Source organism: Cydia splendana, chromosome 1 (assembly GCF_910591565.1).
Source record: "Cydia splendana chromosome 1, ilCydSple1.2, whole genome shotgun sequence".
Taxonomy (NCBI): Eukaryota; Metazoa; Arthropoda; class Insecta; order Lepidoptera; family Tortricidae; genus Cydia; species Cydia splendana.
In genome coordinates this window covers 31,535,133-31,562,481 of record NC_085960.1, presented here as the reverse complement: position 1 = coordinate 31,562,481, position 27,349 = coordinate 31,535,133, and the positions used below count along the sequence as shown (strand labels likewise).

The window sequence follows — 27,349 nt, the reverse complement described above, 5'->3', positions numbered from 1 at the left end:
TCGAAGCTGTAAGGCCTCGTCCATAAAAATAACGCACCGAGTGAATACGCCACACTAGCGACTAACGTTTTATTAGATGACGTTAGCTTATCGACATAGGACTGAGAAAGAAGACACGTATTTACTCAGAACGTTATTATAGTTTTTGACACCATTGTTTGAAAATGTATTATTGGTCTGCTGAGACTAACAGCGACCATCATAAATAATTATCAGGCGAAGCATTTAAAAACAAAACTGATTGTCATAAAAATCTTAGCGTTTACAACATGTACTTATCTAACAATTCTAAAATCGAAGACAACTTTATTCGCCTCGAAGCGATTAATAATTCGAACAAAACCTTCTGGAATGTTCGCAGTGTAAATATTCCAAAAAGTGTATATTAAAGAGATTCTCTTATTCTAATCCCAGAGGGATCTGCATCCACTCTCTAAATGCACTGATCACTACTATGTAGTGTCCAACTTACATGTAGTCTCACTGCACTTATCACGTCAAAGACGGTAACTAGTCAAAATACTTAAAAACTCAAAATGTCATTCTGAAAGTTTATTTAATTTGGTGGCGTTTCTTTGACGTAACATTACATACTTAACGCGTTATTCGCTCGCACTGCTTCTATATTTTTTATCAGGCAAGCAAGCGGCACTGGCGTTAGCGTCAAGGGGGTTAAGTAAGGAAGACTGGACGTTTAACCCAGTGGTTTAAAAATGTATGCTTGGTCAACCAAATTGTTGACTTCAGATATAATATCACATCAAATATTCATAACCCTTTGAATGCCTCAGTACCATACATAAAGAGGTAGTTTGCAAGATGGCATTCAAAAGTTTACAATATGTAGTAGTTTACAGGCTTGTACTCGTATCTTATGTCTACTAAGTTTTAGGCCTAATGTAATAACAATAAAAAAGCGAAGAACAAACTAGCGGTGGTCAACATCTGACTAGTTTCTTTACCGATTTGAATACCATACACATTTTCGCATTCAAATGGCCCATGACGTCACAATCATACCAGTGAGGTCCACAGATAATGTGACCAAGAAGCATAAACCCCCAGACAACTCTTGTTTTAATAGATTCAAAATACAAGACGTCAGAAGGCTCTACAATTAAACATACGAATAATCAACAAACATAAGTCTCAAAACAACCTTAAAGTAGAACTATTATAATATGTATGGCATAGATTTATTTTTTGATCCTTTAACTTGAGCCCGTATATGATATCGTAATGGTATTCGTCCCATCACAATTGTTTGTACGAAGTAAGGAGATGAACCTTGTTGGCCGGATATAATATAAGTAGTCTATATAAGTAGGTTACAGGAAGTAGAGGGTCTCGTTGAGCGAGTAGTGCGGCTGGTTGTGCAGCGAGTTGGCGGCGAGGAAGGCGAGCTTGTGCGCGTACTGGCACACGGACGGCACGCGCACGCACGACGAGTTGTTGAAGTACATGTGCGTCAGCTTGTACGTCAGCCGCTGGATCTGGACATACAACAATGATTAGCTCTAGTATAAAACCTCAAGTGGTATTTCATCTGTCCAATATCTTGGTCCATTGTCTCACTCTCTCATTAAGCAAAATGTGAGACAAAATACGCATTGGACAGGTGGAATACCACGCTAAGATCTTGGCTCGAGGCATAAAGACGCGAGTATTCACGACCACCGAGATCGCCAAGGCGACCTTCCAACATAGCACCAAGAGCACAAAAAAAAACAAGTCTTGGATGTCATTGAACCTGAAGATTCACGAGTTTTTACGTTTCGACAACTCTTTTTTAAGACTTAATCTACCACAACAGGTTTGTGCCATGTCTCTTCGAAGGGATTCCCATGTTTAAAATATGAGGCTAGAAAAAAAAGCGGCAACTACTTACATGATCAGGGGTCAGGCCAGTCGAGTCCTCGATGACGTTGTAAGACGTCGGTGCGATGGTTCCCTCACGCACGTTTTGGGACACGAGGAAGAAGTCGTATCTGTGGACATAACAAATTACACATTATAATTTTATTATAAAAAAAACGTCCCTTCTATGGGTTTTTAAACAATTGTGCATAGTGGAGTGTTGAAGAGAGAGGGACGTATATGCTAGAAAAGGACAATACGACCGACAACAGTGTTGCCACTCTCAATAATATTTTTAGGTTCCGAATATCGGTACAGTTGTTTAATAAAAGCATTATCTATATGTTTCTAGTACAAATGCCCAAATTGTTGCCAGTCGACACGAATAATGTTACTCTTTCAAGGCCAATATATGACACACGAGTTATCACCTCTCGGGCAGCGTGACGACGTCGTCGATGACGGTGCCGGGCTGCGGGTTCTCGCCGCGGCCGCGCGCCACGAAGATGCGCGTGTTGATGCGCTTCGACACGATGATGAAGCACAGCTTGTACGGCGCCTCCGCGTACACCTCGTTCAGCTTCTTCTTGATCTCACCCACCTGGAAATAAATTGCCGGTTATTAAGTATGGATAACGGCTATGTTACGCTTGTGAGCGCACTTCGATTGTAAACTCGGTTAAGTTTCGATAAAGTAAAAAATAGCAAATTCCCTTCCGTCCCTGTCTCTTTGGTCATTATACAGGGTGTCCAGTGGCAGATATCCGATTTCAAAATTTGATATAAAAAAATTAATTAAACCGTAACTGTATACTTTTATAAAAAGATGACGAATGCGGATTAAATTTTTTGAAACTCACATTTTCTACCGAGCTTCCAATAATATTAGCTGACGGTACATCTCAGTATGGCGTATATTAAAATTAATATGGCAACTTACGCCTAGGACGCCATTCTGATTTTAATTTAATGTTCTGAAATTTTTAGACCAAAAAAATGACTATTGTAAGCTAACAGATTAAATCCGTAACAGTTTTAGAAGAAAAAATTAAAATCAAAGTCAGGGAATGGCAACTTACGCCTAGGAGGCCATTCTGATTTTAATTTAATGTTCTGAAATTTTTAGACCAAAAAAATGACTATTGTGAGCTAACAGATTAAATCCGTAACAGTTTTAGAAGAAAAAATTAAAATCAAAGTCAGGGTCTTGCAGTACTGAATAAAAAAACGTTTTTTAGACACGCCTCAATAGCACGTGCACGCTGCTCTGCTGGCCAGCGATCCATTGTCACTAATTAATCCGCAACACTCATGAAACTAAAAAAAAACCCTGCGTCTCCTTGGCACTACGCGTTCGAAAATTATTTGGGTTTGAAATCGGAAATTTGCCACTGGACACCCTGTATTAGCTGTTCGATTATAAAACGAGGAAGAGAAAAACTTAATTCACCACGGTACATGGGCATAGGGTAAGGACAGTCTAATAAAACATGGTCTTCTCTTCCCAGAGTGACAAGCCTACGTCACAATAACATTGCCACTTTATATAGCGTTATCGCATATTATTATATAGCGCTGTCGCATGATGACGTAGGCTTGTGTCAGTCACGTGGTCGGAAGAGAGTACCAGGCGGAGTATATTATTATACCATGGGTAAGGATACATAAGCAATACATTTAGTTGACTTACCTCGTGGCTATGCACATACGGGATTTGTCCGTCGCCCACCCCGTCACGGTAAATGATGATATGCGACGGCAGCTTTTCTGTCAATAATAAATTAAATATGTAATTTACAACATCTAAATTTTCAAGTAGGATAATAAGACAACAGAGTTTAAGAGAAGTAATGATGGTGCAAATAGGAGCACCGATTAGCACGCTAGAACAGTTCTGCACTGATTAAATATAGAGTCAACTAACGGTTGATCTCGCGGTACTTCTTGAGCGCGACGGTGATGTTGAAGCCCATGTGCGAGGAGAGCTCCTCGCCGGAGGTGTGCGCGTTGACGGAGGAGATGTAGCGCGTCTGCTGGCGGTCCATGGAGGCCACGAAGGCGCCGAAGCTCTTCTCCTTGCTGCGCGTGTCGTGGCACACGTCGTACCCGATCACCATGAGGCTCGGCAGCGGGATGTCCACCGTCCACGGCGCGCCGCCCAGCTGTACCACACCACACCAACGATTATAACATTATAAACTTGATACGGCTACATAACATTTTACAAGTTAACCTGAAGTGAAAGAATAAGAATGATTTATTGCAGTACTGTGTACATTTGTGGATGGTAATCATGATACAATTCGTTTCAACAGTTACCCATTTCGGGTATGCAATACTTAAACAACTTATGAACTAAACTTAAATAACATGCAAAGATACAACAATACTGATACTTACATACCAATTAATGCTCAAAATATTCTTTCAGACTATAACATGTTTTATCTAATAGCCAGTTTTTCAACCTTACCCTGAATCGGTTATCTTCAAGTGCCTTAATATCAGCTGGAAGGTGATTAAATACTCGAATAGATGTTACAAAAGTGCTCTTTTTGTATATAGACGTGTTTGTGAAGAAATAAAACAAATAAAAATGTATGATTTCTATAGCCCCAGCTGTATGATATTTAAATAATTCAAACAAATATTACGTAAAAATTTCAAAACTTACATGTTCGCCATGAGGAGCCAAGTCAGTTTTTTATATCATTTAAACCACAATCAACTATGCCATAAATAATCAGTCATAATTAATAATCAATGATTTACATTAAAGTATAACAATAGCTGTTGTGCTATTGGTTTGACGTTGTTAAGACCCCGGTGTTTGAAAGTGCAGTTTCACCATTCTACAGCTGACAGTCAAGTAAATTACCTTGCAGTTGATCTGTATGGCCACCTTGGTGGCGATGGACATGGCGGACTTGCATGTCATGTTGCGGGCGCACACCACCTGCGTGGGCACGGCGCGGTCCACCGTGCACTTCTTCTTGATCGCTTCGTACCTGACACAGGAAACGATCGGTCAAAAGGGAAGATGACAGGCTGTGACTCAGGCACAAGACGGATCACGTTTTCCTGACACTGACCCATGGAGTTTTCAAATTAATGCAAGTTCCCCTGGTTCCCCCTATGTAACCAGCAGAAATTTAATAGTCTCCGCTCAAATCGGATACTTAATTCTTAGTAATCTGAGCTGAGTATCTAAACTAGAAGTCTCTAGCTTATCTAGATGAAAGGCTTATATTCGAAAGCCTTGTGCCTTAATTTTACAGCAGAAATTAAATCGAATCTAAACGGTTATCGAAAATGATTCGGGTGTTTCAAAAGTCTACGTAAGTCTCAAGAACACGTATGACCACATATTAATTTCCAAAATTCGATATTAAAAAAAGTCACCTGTCCGCCATCTGTCTTGCCAAGACGCACAGAATGAGGGCCGGATTTTTCTTGGCGATTACATTCTCGCACATGTTGGCGTACTCCATCGACCCGTCACGTTGAATGGACACTAAACAAGAGACAATGTATCAAAGTAGAAATCAAAAATACTAGGAGTGCCATTGATCATAGTCGCGTTTATATCTCGAACGTACCGACTTCCGGTTGCGGCATTCTGAAGCCGGCCCCGCTGCCAGTCTTCATAATGAGCCCCACGAAGGCCTCGGCGTCGCGGCGCTGGCGCTCCGGCGTGATCACCACCCACGAGGGGCACGGCCCGAAAGAGAGCAGAGGCCGAGACCTGCAAGTATTATTAAGGATTCAGTAACCTACAGCCACCCGTTCTTTTTTCAATCTGAAGTGAAGTATTAAATAGTAGATTGTACAACAAGGGCATAAAGTGACCCATTTTTACCCGAGGCAATTTTTTGGACAAAAATGGACATTTATGCCCTTGTTGTACACTCTGCTTTTCACTTCGATTGCGAGGAAAATATACAAAAAATCAAATATTTTAGGTTATTTTAACGTATTTATTCAAGACTAAAGAAAATTGTTCTTGGGCTGGTCGGAGGCGCGGGGCACGCCGATCGGGAGAGCGCCGGTCGGGGGCGCGCCGGCAGGGCTGGCAGTTTGTATGGCAGAATTTGGACTTTATTGCTAAGTCAATAAGGGTCGTAATAGATGATTTTACTTTTATGCTCTAGAGCATAAAAGTAAAATTTTCTTCTAAGACTAAGGTAATCGGTCTCAACAGCCAAACAGTTAAAACATATTGCACAATTTTACTGAGCAATAAAAATTGTGTAGATGACAAAACTTGTTATATTATTTTATTTTTGCTCCAATTTATTAGATCCGTATTTTCTGTCATTAAATTTAGTAAATCGCATAAAATAGGAGTCGATTATTGTTCAAAAGTGCTCCGAAATGTTTGACTTGGCAGAAAACCAAGCGTCTCACATCTCTGATCACATGTTGAAAATTAAAAAGTTAGTTGGCGGGAATTGGTTACGTATTATGTTCTTTCGCTTTACGACAATTTCGTGGTGTAAATTGCCGTGAAAAATATAATTATTTTCCTCGCAATCGAAGTGAAAAGCAGAGTGTACAACAAGGGCATAAATGTCCATTTTTACCCTCGTCTACTATTTTGACCTTAAAAATTGCCTCGGGTAAAAATGGGTCACTTTATGCCCTTGTTGTACAGTCTACTATTGTCACTTCGATCACGGAAGAGGCGCAGAACGTTAACAGCAGAAATGACTAACCTCATGTCTCTAGTCCAGCCTTCAGTGGTGAGGCCGGCGGCGTATTTCCGTCCGTCGCCCTGCGTGATGTTCTCCGGCGGCAGTAGACGGCCTTTGAACTTGATCAGTTCATTGGCTAATTTCAGGTCCCATGTCCCCAGTTCCTAAAAGTTAATCGATTGGTTAAGGCCTGTCTCCATATTGCGCGGCAAACTATCGAACATTGGCTCGCTAGGCAGCCGCGCGCAATGGATACCGGGTTGGCTCGCGAGCCAACTCGATCTGATCTGGCTCCAATTTCACCACGGTGACAGGTGCGACAATTGTAAAACATCACTGTTGCTGACGTCACAGGCATCCATGGGCTACGGTTACCGCTTACCGTCGGGCGGGCCGTATTCCTGTTTGCCACCATCATTGTTTAATTAAAAAAAACTTTATTATATCGGAAAAAAACTGATATTTCTCTTGCTAAGTTTATGACAATTGTCACAAGAAACACTACAATTGTCACGAAATTCCGACATATCACTCATTACCTGTCAAGAATTACCTACAATTCTTCTAAATCTTGACAATTGTCAGAAACTTCACAAAAGAAATATCTGTTTTTTCCGATATAATATAGTTTTTTTAATAATACAATGATGGTGGCAAACAGGAATACGGCCCGCCCGATGGTAAGTGGTAACCGTAGCCCATGGATGCCTGTGACGTCAGCAACAGTGATTTTACAATTGTCGCACCTGTCACCGTGGTGAAATTGGGGCCTGATCTGACCTTTAGATTACCTTATCATACACATTTTTATTGCTTATAAACAAATGCTCTTACAATATGTATGTGACGTTCTCTATCAAAAGGTATCACTTTGTCGCTTACCATAATGACGAAACTTGCTTGTATCTTTATACGAATAACCTGTCAAAGCGTGCTTATGGCAAGCGACAAAGTGGTACTTTTTAATTAAGAACGTCACATATAATAAATGTGTTTTGTTTATCTTCGTATTTTCGTTTTCGTGAGTAGTTCACCTAAGAGTGAGTCATCTGTAACTACGTTGAAAGGAAACCTCAGTATAGAAATCTAACGATAAATATTTCATTTTCATTTATTAAGGCGTCAGCCTAACGGGAGCCCCATTTTATTGGGGCCAACCGTTTCGAAACCGTAGGCCGGCTCCGGTCTGACAGCGTGTGGATAGTATAAAGCTAAACTTACCGCAACCACCTCCTTGTTCTGCGTAAAGCGCCTGTTGAAGGCCAGCAGCTTCTGTATCCTGGTATCGGGCCCGATCTTGGTGTGGACGGCCATGGCTTTCATGAGCTGGAAGTTGGCGCGCATCTCGTCGGAGAGGCCGGTCTGGCGGCACAGCTCCGGCACGAGGTACACGAGCTCGGGCATGCCGGCGCGGATCTCGCGCGGCTTGGAGCGGGAGATCAGCAGCGGCTGCCGAGCGTCGTTGATGCGGATGTTGTATTTCTGCAGAACGTACGAGCGGTTAAGGAATGCTGTTGAATGCATATGTAATGTAAGGGCTGGTACACACCGACGTTGCAGTTCCCATACAAATTGCAGTCGGGTTGCAGTCTGTATTGGCTGTAAGCCCACATCTTTAAAAACTAGGTGTATTTCAATACTACGAAATTACCAAATCAGTTGAGAGTGACAACTAGATTTTTTAGAACTATATTTTAACTTCTCGGGACTGCTGCACTAAACAGCAGGAGTTAAATGGACGGATGTTCAAAGTAGTCTGAGCATTATTATTAAGGGAGTACAGAGTTTGTGCAAGATCATTGGGCGACCAAAACCCCCTTAGTTACTTCTGCTGCCGCATGCCAACTAAAATAAAATATAACAACAATTTTCCAGGCCTCCTAATTCTTGCTTTAGAATCACTACCCGCTCCAGTACTTACAGTTTTGTAGTAGTCCATGTAGGATATGGTCTGTTCCTTCATTTTGAATGTGGAAGACGGTGACTCATTCCAGGCCACGTCGTCTACACGGTAGGTTCGCTTGTTGTAGTCGGTCATCACGATTTTGCCTACAATTTTAATGTTTATGAGACTGCTACATAGTGAAACAATAAAACAATACCGAACAATAATTGATAGCTCATTTTACAGTGAAGTGGTTCTAAATATAAAAAAAAATCATATATATAAAATCGAAAAACCAGAACGGGATAAAAAACGAGCGAAGAAGCGAGATGGCGCCTTACAAATTTCTAAAAAAGTTTTTGACACGTTTCTCGAATACGACGCACGTATGATAAGAAAAACCTGTTCAAATCAATTATCTACATATGGGAATAGAACTAGAGCATAAAAACTATCGCTTCCGATGCGTATTTAATTTACAATAAGGAAAATAAATTTTCATAACAATCTTCATTTTACGACATCGGCCATTTCTCGGCAACTCTTGGTTGCTTTCGTTTGGCGGTGCTACAGATTAGACCAAATAATCCGTAAGTTAAAGTAAACTAAATTATGTTTGTCATGTTGGTATACAGGTATTTCTGAGTTTTTTTTACATGAAGTAAAATAAAAAGTGCTGTCAACGTCAACCTTAGTCTATAGAGCCCATACGAGTGATTTATGTCATATATGACTTATCATTCTTATCAATCAAAGTAAATAAATAAATAAACATTGCCATTCGTCCGGGGAACGGGCTAAGAATGCTGAGATGGGCCAAAAATACAAAGTTGATAGTAAGTTATGTAGGTAGATTAAAGTGCATGTTCAGATATTATTGAGCGACCTGGCGGCTTAGCACGGTCGCGTTTTTATCCCTTGTCACCATGCCTGTCACGTTCAAACAAGTATGTAAGTGCGAAAGGGACGCGCATAGTGATAGTCGATAAAAATGGAACCGTGCTGAGCCCGCAGATAAAAATAAGCAAATGTACAGTCAGCAGTCAGCCAAATATCGTAATATAATTTTATTGCCATAGAAATAAGGATGTGGTCCGATATAGTAGCGAAATATTGAGAGACAAAAGCGGCTAAAATCAGTGGTGGCTCGGACAATTAAGAGAGAATGGGAGAGGCTCGTGCCGTGAAGAGAGCGCAGGTACTTGGGACAACAAAATGGGAGACGCCCGAGTGGACGTCCTAGGTACCGCTGAAACGACGTAGTTGCTCAAGACCTGCTCAACCTCGGCCATGGCGACTGGCGAGAGCTATCGCAAGACCGAGAGGACTAGACTACCTGTTTGTATGAAAAGGCGATTTAAGGGCGGTGGTCGTCCATATTCGTCTTAAGGCGAAAATTAATCTAATGAACGTTTTTGCAACTAGGCTTATAAGAACAAATAATAATTTTATCTTGAAACAAGTTTTAAATAAATACGTGTAGATGAAAAAATACAATCTTGCCTTTTATCAAATCACATCATTTTTTGACAAATTTGCGAATTGAGTTATCCAAATAACGGCTACAAATAAGAAATCCCTATCACAGTTTTAAACCATGGCATGCGTGCTGAATACATAATAATGTCGGTATTTAACTAAACATAAGACGAACTCTTTATTTCATTTACGCGAGCGGAGCTGCGGGCCCGTCTAGTATTAAAATAATTTTGTTTTTCAGTGATGGTCGTCATTAAATTTAAATTGTTGGATGTTATTATGATACAATAATAACATTGTCGCTGACAAGAAATCTGTTTTAACAAGACAGTTTATTTTCATAAAATAAAACTATGAAAAAGGATGGGATGTATTATAAATTCATTATACGCGATATAATCCGTTTTCATAGTATTTTTTCAAAGCAGTTTTTGATTAAAATAATTGTACATTTAAAATAATGTATTTATTTACCCGCCACGTCTTCCACGAATATTTTCTTGAAGTTGGCGCCCTTGGTTTGAGCATATTCTTGCAGCATTTGCAAAACCGTGTCCATACGGAGCACTTTATGGGTGATCTCGGTCACCATAAGGAGGCGGTCCTCATATTGATTTATGGTAGTCTTGTAGCCAGGCCAAATTTGGAGCTTGTATTCTGGGATGTCAACCTAGAAAATAATCATAGTTATTAGAACGAATTCATCATCTTACCAGTTAAATTTGATTGTACTTTAGTTTAATAGATATTGAAAACAATGTAAACAATCAATCAAATTTAATTTATTTTGCATATTTCAGAACAACAAGGACAATTTAAATATTTATGGTTAGGTTTTACTTATACGTCAATTGCTAACAAAGCCTGTCATATTGTTGACATAATTTTCAATTTCTATTGAATTTCACTTTGTGTCAGTTACCTTAGCATCAGGGTCGAAAAAGTCCCTGCCCATCAACTGCAAGTTCAGCTTGTAGAAACACTTTCTTATAATCAGATTGAATATCTGGAGATAATGGTAGTCACCCGGTGCGACATCTTGGGTTAGCTGGAATAAAAACACAGGAATGTGGAGACTCTAAGTTGCATAGAAAGTGACAATTTTATGTACAGTCAGCGTCATATAGTAGGTAGCATCCAAAGTAAGTTCCGTACTCCATATTATTTGTATGGCGTATTTAACTATTTGAATACTTTGGATGCTACCTACTATACGACGCTGACTGTACATGACACTTGTCATAATAATACCGCAGCGGCCAGATTGCTAAAAAGACGTGACATATGAAGACTAGAGTCAGACCGATACAAGTGTGCAACGAATTTTTTTAAACGTAAGTGTTATTTTAAACGTAAAACTTCTATGAAATTATGACGTATGAATAACACTTGCACTGCAAGTCCTATCAAAACCGTTGCAGACTTACCTCGGTCTAACTCTAGCTAGCTAGAGCTGACACAAGATTTTAATGTAGTAGTAAAATAATACCAGAAAATGTAGAAATGCGTATTGTTATGTCTTATGTACCAACCTTGATCAATAGTCTCATACGCTGACCATCCGTCTTCCGGTCGGAGTACAACTCCATCGGGTTGGGGTGCAGCTTCTTGACGGTGTACAAGACGCAGCCGTCAAAGATGTACCTATAAACATTACAATACGTATTATGTACTTACCTAGCATACTAATACATACATAAAATACTTAAATTCTCAGTCGGTTGGTAACGAATTTGAGCAGTAATTTTCTAGTAAGATAGCAGAGTTCAAGGATTAAAACGTTGGATGTAGGCGATGTTATAAATAAATTAATATAATAGTGTTGAATTCTCTGTATGCGAAAAATATAAACAAAAAAAAACTTCCGGCACACGAGGTTAAAGGCACCGTCACACAGGCGCGTTTTGCGGGGCGCGCCGCTTTTACATATAAAACGCTCATGCCCCGCCCGGAACACGCGCCTGTGTGACGGAAGCTTAAGTTAAGGCGCTCTTATACTCGAGTTTTACGTTTTCAAGGGGGTGAAGCAGACGCGTGGTAGAACGGGCAGGCGGGCGCCCCGCGCGGCGCACCGCACCATTCCCGCGCAGCACGTCTACGTCCTTATTCTGACGACATCGGTATTCTGAATTGTCAGTTCCGGGATTTTTTCCGGTAATTAATATTGAATAAGATTTATTAGCAAATTCGAATTTTGATGAGTACTTAATGAAATTAAAAATGGTAGGTAAGACGGTGAGTGTAAATAATTATTAATTATATATACAATATGAGTGTATACCGCGACAAACTGAGAATCTAATCAAATGATACCAAATTATTATGAGACAAATAATAGTTCTTACTAATAGACATTAAAAATGTAATAGAGAAAAGTCTGCAACGATTTTGATTGCACACGCAGTGCAAGTGTTATTTTAAACGTCAAACTTCTATGAAATTATGTATAACACTTGCACTGCCTATGCTATCAAAATCGTTGCAGACTTGGTCTAACTCTAGCAGTCAATTTCGGGCAAGTAGGTAGTGAAAATAAGGAAGAATACTAGCAAAGCTAAGATAATTTAGCTATCTTCACAAAAAGAATTATAACAATTTATAACTCTAACTGTAATTACTTACTATTTTTCTAATTTTGAATTGACGAGTAAAAGTCAAGCATTTACAGATTGTAATGACAAAAAACACTTCTACTACGACATTCGAGTTAGTTATTAGCGCAAGAAAATAAAAAAAATCTGCGGAAATAATTCGTATAATTTTGAAAATTGGCACAGTTATACCTTGTGGTGTCCAGATAACCATACTGAATGTCCTCGAGCTTAGCGGGTGTGCTGAGGGTGTAGGGGGGAGGGGGGTGATGGTACCTTTTTCATATTTTTGCTCATATCTCGAATATCTGTACGAATAGCATAGGTACAAAACAATAACAAAAGTTTTAACATAAAATTTCCTACAAATTTGGATCTTTTTATTTTTACGTTACGATCAATACTTTAGGGTTGTTAAAGTTAACAAAGAGATAAAAAGTTGATTTAAGAAAACGTTTCGCCGTTTCAAATATTGATCCTAGAGAAAAGTGTTATGTTTTTCGTAGAAAATTGTATGCCGATTATTTATTTACAAGAACATTAAGAACTTATTTTGCTATGAGCCTTATTTTACGAATCATTTACGAAAACCTAAAAATAGGGACCTGGAAATTGATTCTAATTAACTTACCCCCTTTAATACCTCTTTAAATATTGATCGTAGCGCAAAAGTGTAAAGAACCTTTTTTGTGGACAATTTTATGTTCAATATTTATGTATAATATTTTTTTGCAACGGGCCACCGTTTACGAGTTATTTACGAAAAACTAAAAAAAAGTGACCTGTGAACTGATTGTAATTAACTTTCTTCCTTTAATATCGTTTTAAATTTGATCCTAGAGAAAAAAAGTTCAAGATGTTTTTGGAGAAAATTTTATGTAAATTATTTATTAATTCAAACCTATTTTGCTATGGGACACCGTTTACGAGTTATTTACAAAAAACTAAAAAGGGACTTTAAAGTTACCCGCTGCTTTGTCTTTTTTAATATTGATCCTAGCGAAAAGTTCTACATGTTTAGTAGGAAATTTTATGTTTATTATTTATGTATAAGATGCAATGAGTCATACTTTTCAAATTATTAACGAAAACATACAAACAATGAACCTTAGAATTTATTATAATTAACTTTCCTTCTTTATTATCTTTTTGAATATTGATCCCTGCGAAAAGTGTACTGAATCTTTTTGGTACAAAATGTTCTGTAGATTATTAACGTTTTATAACATTTTTTGATATTGGCCACCGTTTACGAGTTATTTACGAAAATCTAAAAAAGGGGACCTTAGAATTGATTATAATTGAATTTCCCGCGTTAATATCTCTTTGAATATTGATCCTAGCAAAAAATTGTACTAAATCTTTCTTGTAGGCAATTTTATGCAGATTACTTATGTAATAGAATATTTTTTGCTATGCGCCACCGTTTAAGAGTTATTTACGAAAAACTAAAAAAAGGGTCCTTTAATATCAAATATCTCACTTCCGGTCAAGAATTCGATCAAGCAACCAGCAATTTCGGATTCAGCGGGGTCTAATTAGGTTAAAAAACCCGGTTGCCAAAAAGTAATACGATTTGCCAAATGAAATCGATTTTATGAAAAATATGACCAGTCTAAAATATTTGAATCCTGTATATCTATGTTTAAAAATTATTCAATTTGATTAATTTTATAGCCTTTTAAAATATGTTTACACAATTTATCAATCGTGACTGAATTCCGGATTGGTTAGATGGGTGTGTGCCTTTGCTGCCCAACTTGCTATAAAATGACAATATGACGGACGAATGTCTGAAATGTCACCGTATTTAAGAATTATTTTGCTTTTCTTCGCAAGTATGTTGAAAAACATTGTGTGTATAACATATTTATACTGTGATTACCCATTTTATGAAACGTCCGCTAAACTAGCATAGGTCCGACGCTGACAGTGGTCACGGGCGTACTGGCGTGAGGAATGGGCGCAAGGTATTGCCGCGTAGGATGTAATTTAGTAGGCAAAATGTTGAATTCGTCAAATGATGAATGAAAAAATTAACGTATCGATAAAAGGACAAGCAATAATGAAGATTTACTTAAAAGCTATCGACTGAAGTAAGTTTCATATACATTTTCGTCGTAGTATTTCTAACATAAGGAAATAAAGACAGTGTTAGGCATGTTTTCAACTTAAGATTCTATCGAGAAAATAATGAGCCGTCGTGTTTCTGACAAGCAATAACGTAGTTCAAGGACTGAAGTTATACATACTAGAAAATAATGCATGAAATCCTTGTAAAAGTCTGTAAATATGGTGACAAAAAAGCGCATTTTACTACACACCGCGCCTTAAATCTTGAAATAATTTGACAACTGTAGAAATAAGTCTAAAATACAGGTAGCTACATTTTAGTACAACAACCCGGCTGTGTACGGTCTAATAGATAAAGAAATTTTGCAGGTGTTCTAGTAACATTTACTAATATGATGGCGTTCTGTAGTTTTATGACGTCTTAATGCGTTCTCTGAATTTAAACTGTTTTACCTATGCCTTTGGGATGTACTAACTAGTACATACACTTAAACGTTCCTGATTACCAAAAACTGTCGAGCTACGATTCAAATTATATTTTTACTTAACACAAAACAAATTAATTTGCTAGTAAGCTTAATGGAGCCAAGCCATCAACGAGTCCGTAGGTGACATAATAACTTCTACCAACCGCCGCAGCCGCATTAAATAGTACACATATCTATACAGATCATGTTATGATTTCTCGTCTTACCCTCCTAGAGTGTTGGCGTGGACACGCAGCAGCCCCTTGCGGGTGCCAGTGTTGTCCTCCTCGGGGTCCACGTCCACGTGGTACTGGTACAGGCGCCACTGGGGCGTGGAATGGACGGTGAAATAATTCGCCATTAACTCCAGTGGGTCGCCGAAAGACCCTATTAAAACAATAGAGAACTTGTAATAGTACATTGTGCAACATGGGGCGTAAGTTAAATATTGCAAACGAGAGTAAGTTAAATAATTATATATTTTTATTAAGTTAATTATCGATTTATAGACTCGAGTTTGTAATATTATTACGCCCCGAGTTACACACAATGTTTTACATCACATTTGCGATACAAAAATTAAGTATAAAGACAAAAAACTGTTAATTATGGCACTATTAACTTCATAACTCCCTCGGGAAAACGCTTTTTCTATAACTCCCGCTAAACCTGCGTGCAATCCCACATTTACTGAGCGAGTGTGATGAAAAAATATTTTGCTTAGTTAAATAGCCATACTCGTTATTTTAATGTATGAGACAGGTTCACTGTCCGTGGCCCAAACACCTTTATTACAAAGCCGTAAGATTAAGGATTCAGATTGGGACAGTGAATGTGTTGTATGTGAGTTTGCGCTGCAAGTCGCAATTTTAGCCAGACAAAAAACGTTCCCTCGGCGTTAGGGCACTGATAATGGAGATATAGATAGGGACAAATTATTATTACCAAACAACACTGGCCATACCCGGGCTTTTGGGTACAGGAATGTTTTGCATTAGAAATATTAGAATGTACCTCTAAGCACACACTGAAAATGAAATGGCGGAGTTGCTCCACAAACTGGAAACCATCAGTATGGAAATGGGACTTGCTATTAATAAATCTAAGACCAATCATTGACCGTTTCACAGCTATCCAACGCACCAATCTTCTACGTGACTACGAAACCGTAACCCAGTTCCAATACCTTGGCTCACTGATTACCAACAAAGGAAGTAGCGAACCTGAGATACGGAGACGGATTGGCATGGCAAAGTCTGCAATGACCCAACTGAGCAAAGTTTGGAGAGACCGTAATATTAGCCACCGGACTAAAATACACCTGGTCCGCACCCTTGTCTTCTCCATTGCTCTATACAGTACAGAGACGTGGACATTCAAAGCCGCTGATAGACAGAGAATCGACGCTTTTGAGATGTGGTGCTGGCGACGTATGCTAAGAATACCATGGACGGCCCGCCGCACCAACATATCTATTCTAAAACAATTAAAAATAGAAAAGACTATCTACCCTAAAAACGTCTATCCACAACCTGTTTGCAACGAATATTGCGGTACTTTGGCCATGTTGCACGCAGGGATACCAGCAATTTGGAACGCCTTATCGTGACCGGTAAAATAGAGGGAAAAAGGCCTAGGGGTAGAAGTCCCAAACGATGGTAGGACCAAATAGCGGAGGAACTAAAAATACCTGTCAGCGACGCACTCCACCAAGCTACAGAACGGGACCGATGGAGACAACTAGTTGACGGAATCAAACGGAGTCACGATCCTCAGCAATGAGGGACCGATTGAAGAGAGAGACCTCTAAGCACATTTGGTGCTTACTACCTATTTACTTATTATAGTGCGGTAACTATATTGCAATAAAAAATATATAAATACACAACATTCATGTACCCAAAACCCTGTAATGTAATGTATTACTATTATAGTAGTAATGCTGTATTGCTTTAGGTTGTAAAGAGTAACCCGACTAAACCACAAACCACTTTATTATCATTAGGTATCATGTTTTGGCGGTACTGGTGTGTGTCCCACGTTCATTAAGTGACGGTCCTTTCCGATTAATGAATGAATGAACATCTTTATTTCAGGCAACTAGTGGCCCATACATAAATACCTTAAAACTAGCAAACATATTATAAAAATATTTTTACAGTACATATGGTCCTATTTTCCCGCACTAGTGCGTATGTCAAACGTTTAAAGGGCCATATGTACTGTAAAACGTACGATACACGTGCGAATAGGTAATTCGCAACTCGTGTCGATTTAAAACACTCCCTTCGGTCGTGTTTTAATTTATCGCCACTCGTTTCGAATTTCCTCTTTTCCGCACTTGTATCGTAAATAACTATTTTAAACTAAACACTACAGATCACATTATGCTCGCATTATTATTAATGACCGGACATTTATCACAAATATAGACACATTCAATATTTCTAGTACATTTGTTTTCTATAGTCATTTAGAAGCAGGTTGTGATCCATCATGGCGGTTTGGGCCACGGACAGTGAACCTGTCACATATATTAGAATAATCAGAAGCTACTAAAAACATGTCATTACAATATACTCTAATTCCCCATCAAACAGTTTTCATAAATATTCCTGAGTTCAATTAACATGATTAGGAATTCTTTATTTCATATCCTCCACTTCTTCGTAAAAAGAAACGGTACACAAACATAAAAGGATTCTAAGAAAGCGGTGTTTGGGCATTTTGGTAATGAGAAGACACAAACGGTTTGTAGTATAGTAAAAAAGTTAAACCTATTACGCAAGAACTTAAAAAATGACCCTGTTGCCGACGTTTAAGACTTTCGAACCGGTGTGAGTCATAATTTAATGTCTGTAATCTGTATGAATTATGATTTACAACTGTAATTACAGCTATCCAACGCAAGGCAACGAAGTAGTTTTTTTTTCGTATAAAGTTTTTTGGTTGTGAGACCGATTTACCATTTAGTGGGTAACGGCAAGATATTTGCCATCACACCACTCGGATATTTTATTTTATTTCTCAATGAACGTGTTGTTAGTTAATATAAATTTTGGTTCGCATAAGAGAATATACTCGTACCAATCTACGAAAAAAAGGAGAGCTGATAGACGTTATTCCATCCCTTGTTAACCCTTTGACCATTATTTTTTATAGCAATGAATCGAGAACTTTAACGATACGCATAGCATGAATTCTTTATTTAATCATTTTAGAGAAAGAGAAATATATATATTATTTCGGGGTTTCCGAATTATAAGACGGCAATATGTTTGCCGTTATCAGCCAAGGGCAGTAAGTGACAAGACCGTCATGTCAGTTTGCCGGGGGAACCACGGGTAGCATGAAGTATCTTAAGATGAATAAATTAAAAACCAATAGAATGATAAGAAATGATTAAAACCTTTATTTAACTTAAAAAGATTTGTTTAATTGTATATTATTTCCAAGTATATATTGTAATCCCAGCAAAACTGTGGATAGGTTGCTAGCATGTAATAATTTGAAGTATTGAATTAAGCTATTGCTCCATATATAAATCAATAACAATAGTAGCCTAACCTACCCTTTCCTTTAATAAACACCAGACACTTAACGGATAGTGGCAAATATATTGCCGTCTTCATTTTTTTAATTTATCAAATACCAGATTTTTTTTCTTTAAACTTTATGTCGCCAAACTTGTCTCTGAAACTAGAGAATTGTGACTATCGTATAAATCCAGAAAAGAAATTTTTATTTACAAACATTTTTGTTCAAATGTAGGCAATAGTTAAAAATCGAAGTTCAGGCCTAAGAATCATCATTTAACAAGGGATGGAATAACGTTTATCAGCTCTCCTTTTTTCGTAGATTGGTACGAGTATATTCTCTTATGCGAACCAAAATATATATTAACTAACAACACGTGCATTGAGAAAAAAAAAAATATCTGAGTGGTATGACGGCACATATCTTGCCATTACCCACTAAAGGGTTAAATGATGATTCTTAGGCCTGAACATAGATTTTTAACTATGTATTGCCTACATTTGAACAAAAATGTCTGTAAATAAAATTATCTTTGCTGGATTTATCCGATAGTCACAATTCTCTAGTTTCAGAGACAAGTTTGGCGATATAAAGTTTAATGAAAAAAAAAAAAAACTGTTATTTGATAATTTTAAAAAATGAAGACGGCAATATATTTGCCACTATCCGTTAAGTGTCTGGTGTATATTAAAGGAAAGGGTAGGTTAGGCTACTATTGTTATTGGTTTATTTATGGAGCAATAGCTTAATTTAATTCAATACTTCAAATCAGGGCTCGGAACCGGTATTTTTAAAAAACCCCGATATAGACAAATATTTTGAATTATTTTATGCTCTTTACGTAGGACTGAATCCTGTATTTAGGTAGCGACTTTGTGTTATAAGATTGTCCAATTCAAAATGAAATAATATTAATAAACCAAAGAACGAAAAAGAACGTAATAATTTTTGTATGGAGCAAATACCGGTTTCCGACCCCTGCTTCAAATTATTACATGCCCGCAACCTATCCACAGTTTTGCTGGGATTACAATACCTACTTGGAAATAATATACAATACCACAGAAGAAATAAGGGTTATTCCCACTAGTTACCACCAAGTTCTTACCAGTGGTAACTACTGGGATTTTTTTTCCCACCTTTTACCACTGGTAACTACTGGGAAAAAAAGTTGGTGGTAACTACTGGGATTTTTTATTCCCAGTAGTTACCACTGGTAAAAGGTGGGAATTTTTATTCCCAGTAGTTACCACTGGTAAAAGGTGGGAATTTTTTTTCCCAGTAGTTACCACCAAAATATTAGAATTCAATAATAATAAAAACAGTGTAAATAGTATATTATAAATGTAGCGTGCTGTAATAAATAATTATGTGTCAGTTAGTGATTCAGTAAACTGCTTTAAAAGTGATCAAAAATCGGTAATTTTACCGGTATAAGTGTCAAAACTAAAATAGAAGAGTCTCATTCTAGTTAAGTAGAAATTAACTTACTTACTATCCGGATTATTTTTATCTTATTAACTGTAAATTTACATATTTATACAAACTATCTAATTAATGTTCCCTCTGCACCACAACTCTCATCGCATCTTGGTTAATCCTAATGTTGGCATAAGACAATGACAAAAACTACCACGATCCGTGAGCTTTCGGTGTAGCTCACATGCCACCCGATAGGTAATAAAATATAATTATCAAATTATGTCAACCAATACCATTGCTATCGGCCATAGGGGCTGGCAGTTATGCCGAACAAAGAATATTTCTCAAGGGTAAGACACGGGCGACACGGCGGTTAAGAACAAAAGGGTGCGCGGTGTGCGCCACACTTGGTTCGGCCTCTTTGCACTCGTGGTATTTAATAAAAACAACCCAAAATATATTTTGGAACTAAACGGTTGTTTTGCGTTTTGCAATTACAAGGCATAGGTACCGATATTATTCATAGGTACTTATATTGCAATAAACCAATCAAAGTTGTATAAACCTATCAAATATGCATAAGGTATTAAGGTAGGAACTTAATTGTTTCTTACGTTACCGTGATAAATATTTTAATTTTGTAATTTAATTGCAAGATCACATTCACATTTCCAACTCTACCAGGTTTTATAGACGTTCGCATTCGCACACCATCACCATCAGAATCAGATAAAGTACTTATAATTATTAGTTTACTCTTTTTCTGATTTTTGCTTTTAGCCTGACGCCCTCTTGCCCCGTTCGTCTCAATTTAAGGTCGTTTTATGTGATTTTAATTACTTACACGTTCTTCCAATAAACATATTTTCCAAAATAATACGAGTTAAATACAAAAAAGAAGCGTCCGAATAGTACCTGATGCCCCTCTGGTAGAGTGTTATTACCATCCCGCTAGTGTGGGTGTTTAAGCAATCGAGCCAACCAGCGTAATATGACCGAGCGATGTACTACCCGAGCGTAATTGGAATGCGAGCTTATACTGGTTAGTCCGAGCAGTCAGCCCATTCGAAGCGCGCCCTAAGCTGTTTTAATAACAACCATGTCCTTTATTTATTTAGCCTAACTACAAATTATGAATACCTACATATTCCAGCTCTGTGTCGTGTTATAATAGAACGAAATGAAGTAGCTGTAAATAATAAAACGAAACCGGCTCTGTCGGTTTTTGACTGATTTGTTTGTTCGTTTGTATAAATATGTAATTCAATTTACAGTTAATAAGATAAATTTAATTCGGATAATATAGTAGATTGTACAACAAGGGCATAAAGTGACCCATTTTTACCCGAGGCAATTTTTTGGTCTGAGCGAGGCGAAGACCAAAATAGTAGACGAGGGTAAAAATGAGTCATTTATGCCCTTATTGTACACTCTGCTTTTCACTTCGATTGCGAGGAAAATAAATTATATTTTTCACGGCAATTTACACCACGAAATTGTCGTAAAGCGAAAGAACATAATACATAACCAATTCCCGCCAACTAAGTAACTTTTTAATTTTTTTTTTAATTTCCAACATGTGATCAGAGTTTTAGACGCTTGGTTTTCTGCCAAGTCAAACATTTCGGAGCATTTTTGAACGATAATCGACTCCTATTTTATGTGATTTACTAAATTTAATGACAGAAAATACGGATTTCTAATAAATTGTAGCAAAAATAAAATAATATAACAAGTTTTGTCATCTACACAATTTTATTGCTCAGTAAAATTGTGCAATATGTTTTAACTGTTTGGCTGTTGAGACCGATTACCTTAGTCTTAGAAGAAAATTTTACTTTTATGCTCTAGAGCATAAAATGCGATTTTATGTCGTCTACACACGACATAAAGGTGCACTTTTTGAGCATGAGAAGTGAAAATTTAATTTCTACTTAACTAGAATGAGACTATTCTATTTTAGTTTTTACACTCATACCGGTAAAATTGTTTTTGATCACTTTTAAAGCAGTTTACTGAATTACTAACTGACACATAATTATTTATTACAGCACGCTACATTTATAATATACTATTTATACTGTTTTTATTAGTATTGAATTCTAACAATATTTTGGTGGTAACTACTGGGAAAAAAAAAATCCCACCTTTTACCAGTGGTAACTACTGGGAATAAAAATTCCCAGTAGTTACCACCAAGCCGAGTTGGTGGTAACTAGTGGGATTTTTTTTCCCAGTAGTTATCAGTGGTAAAAGGTGGGAAAAAAATTCCCAGTAGTTACCACTGGTAAGAACTTGGTGGTAACTAGTGGGAATAACCCAGAAATAATAGTACTACCGTACAGAAAGGACACTTCCTACAAACCCGAAGTTTGACAGCGGTTCACGGTCGAATCATGATATCCCTTTCTAATATATGGCACTATCCCTTTCGGCTATTTAGGGTTGTCAAAATTCAAGTGATTATCTTATCTGTGGTCGTGCACGCAAAAGGAAGTCAAGTGGTGCCAACCCTAATAATTGCTCGGAGCAATGCTGAGCCGAGCGGAGCCGAGTTCGACCGAAGTCAGAAGTGTCTCCCCACTGACAATACCTACATATACAAATAAACAAATCTTTTTAAGTTAAATAAAGGTTTTAATCATTTCTTATCGTTCTATTGGTTTTTAATTTATTCATCTTAAGATACTTCATGCCACCCGTAGTTCCCCCGGCAAACTGACATGACGGTCTTGTCACTTACTACCCTTGGCTGATAGCGGCAAACATATTGCCGTCTTATAATTCGGAAACCCCGAAATAATATATATATTTATCTTTCTCAAAAATCATAAAAAAAAAATTCATGCTGTGCGTATCGTTAAAGTTATCGATTCATAGCTATAAAAAAATAATGGTCAAAGGGTTAAACGGGTTAATTTCCTGTTAGCTAGTAGGCAATAAAAAAATGAAGAAACAAAGGGAGTGGCTGTGGCTGGTGCCCAGCAGAGGCACTAAAATCCCAAGTTGTCATAATGGATAAGACTTACAGCTGCGTAGTTTCCTAGAATGTTGAAGTATTATTATTTTAATGTTTCGCACATGTTTGGCCCAACTATCAGAGCCGATAGTTAGAATTTCGTTGTTTTGTTTGTTGCTCAAGATAACAGGTTGGGCCGCGGACTGGACGGACGACAAGGCCATTCATACATTTGGGTGAGTGCAATGCATATGATTGGCCCTGATTTTCATGTCCATATTGGGTTTTGTTTTATTAGTAAACTAGCGACCCACCCCGGCTTTGCACGGTAGAACCTTAACTTAACAAAGTATACACCTAATTCTTCCTCAATAATCATTCTATTGATAAGTAAAAACGCCCAAAAACCCACAGCTGGGATCGGCAAACCGCGGCTCGCGAGCCCCATGCGGCATGTTCTTAGACCATTGAAATCAACATTAACAGTTTAAGCCATTGGCTTTTTTTCTCGAAAGTTTGCCGACCCCACCCACAGAATAATTATGCTAATAAACGTTCGCAAGTGCCAAACTATATGAAAATACCTCTAGCTGCAATCAATGGATTGATTCGCTTCCTTTTATTGGTCTGTTTTATTTACATTATTTACTATTCTCAAACATGCAATGAAATTGATATTATGTTCTTCATATTAGGCTGGATAGTACCACGTCTCGGGCGCGGCTAATTTAATTTAATTTAATGAAATTTCATATACATTTGCAGGCCAGGCCGGGAAGTGGCTCATTTTTAATTTCAATTTCACATATATTTGTGACACAGCATCATGGCATTTAGCCATTAAAATAAACTGTAAGCAATATTTGCTTTTTGGTTCGTTCTGACATTTAAATTAAGTGGCTAAAACTACAGACAGATGGATGCAAGGCGGAAAAATCAAAGATACATTAATATATACGTGTAATAAATTGAAAGTTCTCTTTTGGTTTTCTAATGCACCACCTACAATATTTTCTGCTTGGCCTTAAGGTTGACTGGAAGAGAATGCCTCATGGCATTAAATTCGCCTTTTGTACATTAAGTTATTCTTTTGTGCAATAAAGTTTAAATAAATAAATAAAAACCAAAATACATGAGTAAAATATACGTGTGATAAAGATAGGTATAGATGTTAGTTATATTTTGTCTAGTTTACTGTAGCTGGTTTGTTAGTGCACGACACCTTGCATTTTGAGACTATGCGCTGAAACTTGGCACAGTTGATTCTTGGCTGGTCTTGTCTGTCTTAATTTATCGGAAAATGATATATCACATGCCTTAGTAGGTATAGTTTTAGAGAAATGTTGCTCCAAGCATGGTCTAATAAAACATGGTCTTCCATTCCCAGAGTGACACGCGATTACGTCACAATAACATTGCCACTTTATTTCAACATAACATGTTACATGGGTACATTACACCTATGGTTAATAAGTTAAAATATTTCTTTATAATTTTATAATTTTCATTTATATGTATTTTAGCTTAAATTTTACAATAACACGTCTTTTTTAATTACTCGTTAGCAATATCTTCCGATTCACGAAAGAAATTTCAGACTTTCGGGTAATTCTGTTTATACTACTGGCAACACAGGATAGCTCTGTGCACATTTGACAATTCGGATCTAGATAACTTCATGCCCTGACCGTCATCCTTGTCGAACGCGTGTTAATTGTTATTTCCTTCTCGCTCAGTGTCAGCAGTCGCAGTGTTTTCCAAACTTTTCACGTCGTAAGCTTGGTAATTAATGTGTAACTGTGAATTAGTTTGTTAAACGTTTGCCTCGTATAGATAAATAAAGTTTAATTTAATACATTAGATTTGTTTTATTTTACTATGTTTCTACATGAATAACTTAAAATTAATGCCGTTAAAATAATTTTCACCATTGGTTAAAATTCTCCCACATTTCAAAGTTTGAGAACCTGTAAACAGCATGATGACGTAGGCGCGTGTCAGTTAGGTCATACGCGAATCTCGGAATGGAGTACCAGGCGGAGTATATTATTATACCATGGCTCCAAGTGAAGCGCGGCAGCGTCGAACTTCCCCCTCCCCCCCCACTAAATGAGAGGTGGCTCTTGATGTCTCCCGGTCTGTATCTGCTCAAGACCAGCTAAGAACCAACTGTGCCAAGTTTCAGCGCAGTCTCAAAGTGCAAGGTCCCCATACAACGGTGTGCACTAACAAACCAGCTACTGTTAGTTTGTCTAGAAATAAAACTGATTTCTTTCTTTATTTCATTGCATTTTTGAGAAAAGCACTATACATACATCGGCGTGAAACGGGGTTGTCGGCCTCACCAAGTTCGGCTGGCATCCCATTACTTCCCAGCCTCTGTAGTAATGTACTATTACCAAATGCTAGCATGTTTATAGGTACATACTTGAAAGGAATCGGCCATTTAAGAAACAGTAACACTTACCTTTTTTCGATTGCAACTGATCAGGGCGGGTGCGGAGAATCATGACATTCTCTGGGAGCACCCTGCCACCACCACGGCGCGAGCCGCGACCGCTCACCGCTCCGCCGGGCTCACCCGAGTTTCCCGGGCCACCCTGGCCTAAAAAATTAATAACAAATTAAGGTTTGGTTAACAAATACTGGCTTAGTAGAAATAATGTTTCCGGTCAACGATCATGAGTCTCGATCATGTTACACAATACCATTTAAGTACTTCATATCAGACTATCAGAGTAAATTCAATGAAACAAACTTCAACATTTATTCAGCAAATAGGCACTTTTACACGTCAACATTGAATTTACATACAAGCAAAAATAATAATACATCAACAATTTTACAAAATACAACTATGTAACGGCAACTACCAATTCAAACTAACATATATTATTACAATTACTTTGAGATGTATATGGTCTCTTAATGTCGAATTACATAAAAAAAACTATAATAATAATAATATAGGATTTATAGGCTCGTGAAATCCGTAATGGAGTACAAAAAAATACAGATACAAAAACTAAATTAGAGATGTAAATGTCTCTAAAGTGTCAGAACTATATGATTGTATAGTTTATCAAATTAGGGTCTACAAGAGTCGAAAACAAGATAGGCGCCCGGCTCACCCGAGGCTCCCGGGCCTAAAAAACTAACAACAAATTCAGGTTCGGTTAACAAATACCTAAGGCTTAGTAAAAATAATGTTTCGGGTCAACGATCACGAGTCTCGATCATGTTACACAATACCATGTAAGTACTTTTCTTCATATCAGCCTATCAGAGTAAATTCAATGAGACTAAAACCACATTACCTATGTCCAACGTCTGCATTCGTTGTTGAATGTCAACATCGCCCGGATGCGCGTGGGTGGACGGCGTGGTCCTGTGCGAGGCGCGGCCGGCCGACGCGGCGACGGCGGGCACGCCGGCGCGCACGGGCGGCGCCACGGACGGCGGGCCCCAGGCCGACGGCGGCTGCGGCCTCGGCCCGGCGGCGGCGGCCCCGGCGGCCCCGGCCGGCCCGGCCTGCGCCGGCTCGCCCGGCCGCCGCGGCGCCTGCCCGCCCTCCTGCGACCCTCGCCCGGCGCGCCCGCGGGCTTTCCCCCTACCTCGAGGTTGTTCAGACATACTCTGCAAAAAGTGCAAAAATTAACGGTATACAAAATTGCACTACCTCAACGATCGATATGTTGTGCGAGTTCTGACATGACCTTGATGCACTCCCGATTTTACAAAATGGATGACCCAATTTAAGTTTTTAGGCAGGAACAGGTATTACAAAAATATAGGCCACGATTTCTTTAAATGAGGAATTATCCTCATTTGTCAATATTTTTTAACATAATTCACATGCCTAAAGGGGTCAATAATGTCAGTATCCCTTCATCAAAATAAAAAAGCTGACCCAGCCATTTTATTTACCAACAATACCAACAATGGCGGGTGACGCGTGCTGTTTTTATTTTGATTGAAAAAGTCGTGTTTGCGATTAATGATGATATGTCACATATTATTAAATAGCAACTAAATACATACAGTCGTATATTATAAAATATTCATCAATTTAATACAATTTCAGTGAAAAATAAAAGAGAATCGACGTCAAGAAAAATGATGTACATTATGTATGAGCTTGCTGAACTACTCATTATTACAAAACATATTATTTGCGTTCTAATCGAATAATTAAACTTAAAAATGTATAATATATTGTTTTCACTTACTTGTTTCTATCTATTATATTTTGAAACAAAGCCCGAGACGAGAAGACGTGAACCGTCATCCATGCAGCGAAACAAAAAGTGAATGGAATGTGAAAAAAAAAAAACTATAGCCGGAAATCGCGAAAATACGACGCGTGTTGCCACTTGTAAAATAAT

General features: G+C 38.0%; 1 protein-coding gene across 1 annotated transcript; it reads right to left on the bottom strand.

Moving 5' to 3' along the window:
- Positions 1–489: 489 nt before the first annotated feature.
- Positions 490–26,597, bottom strand: LOC134793216 (piwi-like protein Siwi). The gene is made up of 17 exons (XM_063764794.1): positions 26,282–26,597; positions 25,432–25,569; positions 15,274–15,433; positions 11,448–11,559; positions 10,838–10,963; positions 10,390–10,585; positions 8,473–8,600; positions 7,773–8,033; positions 6,573–6,715; positions 5,457–5,602; positions 5,260–5,371; positions 4,736–4,865; positions 3,782–4,019; positions 3,548–3,624; positions 2,289–2,458; positions 1,889–1,988; positions 490–1,493 (listed from the first exon to the last, which is right to left on the bottom strand). The coding sequence occupies exons 1-17, from the start codon at positions 26,595–26,597 to the stop codon at positions 1,329–1,331; spliced, it is 2,718 nt and encodes a 905-aa protein (XP_063620864.1). The 3' UTR covers positions 490–1,328.
- Positions 26,598–27,349: the final 752 nt, after the last annotated feature.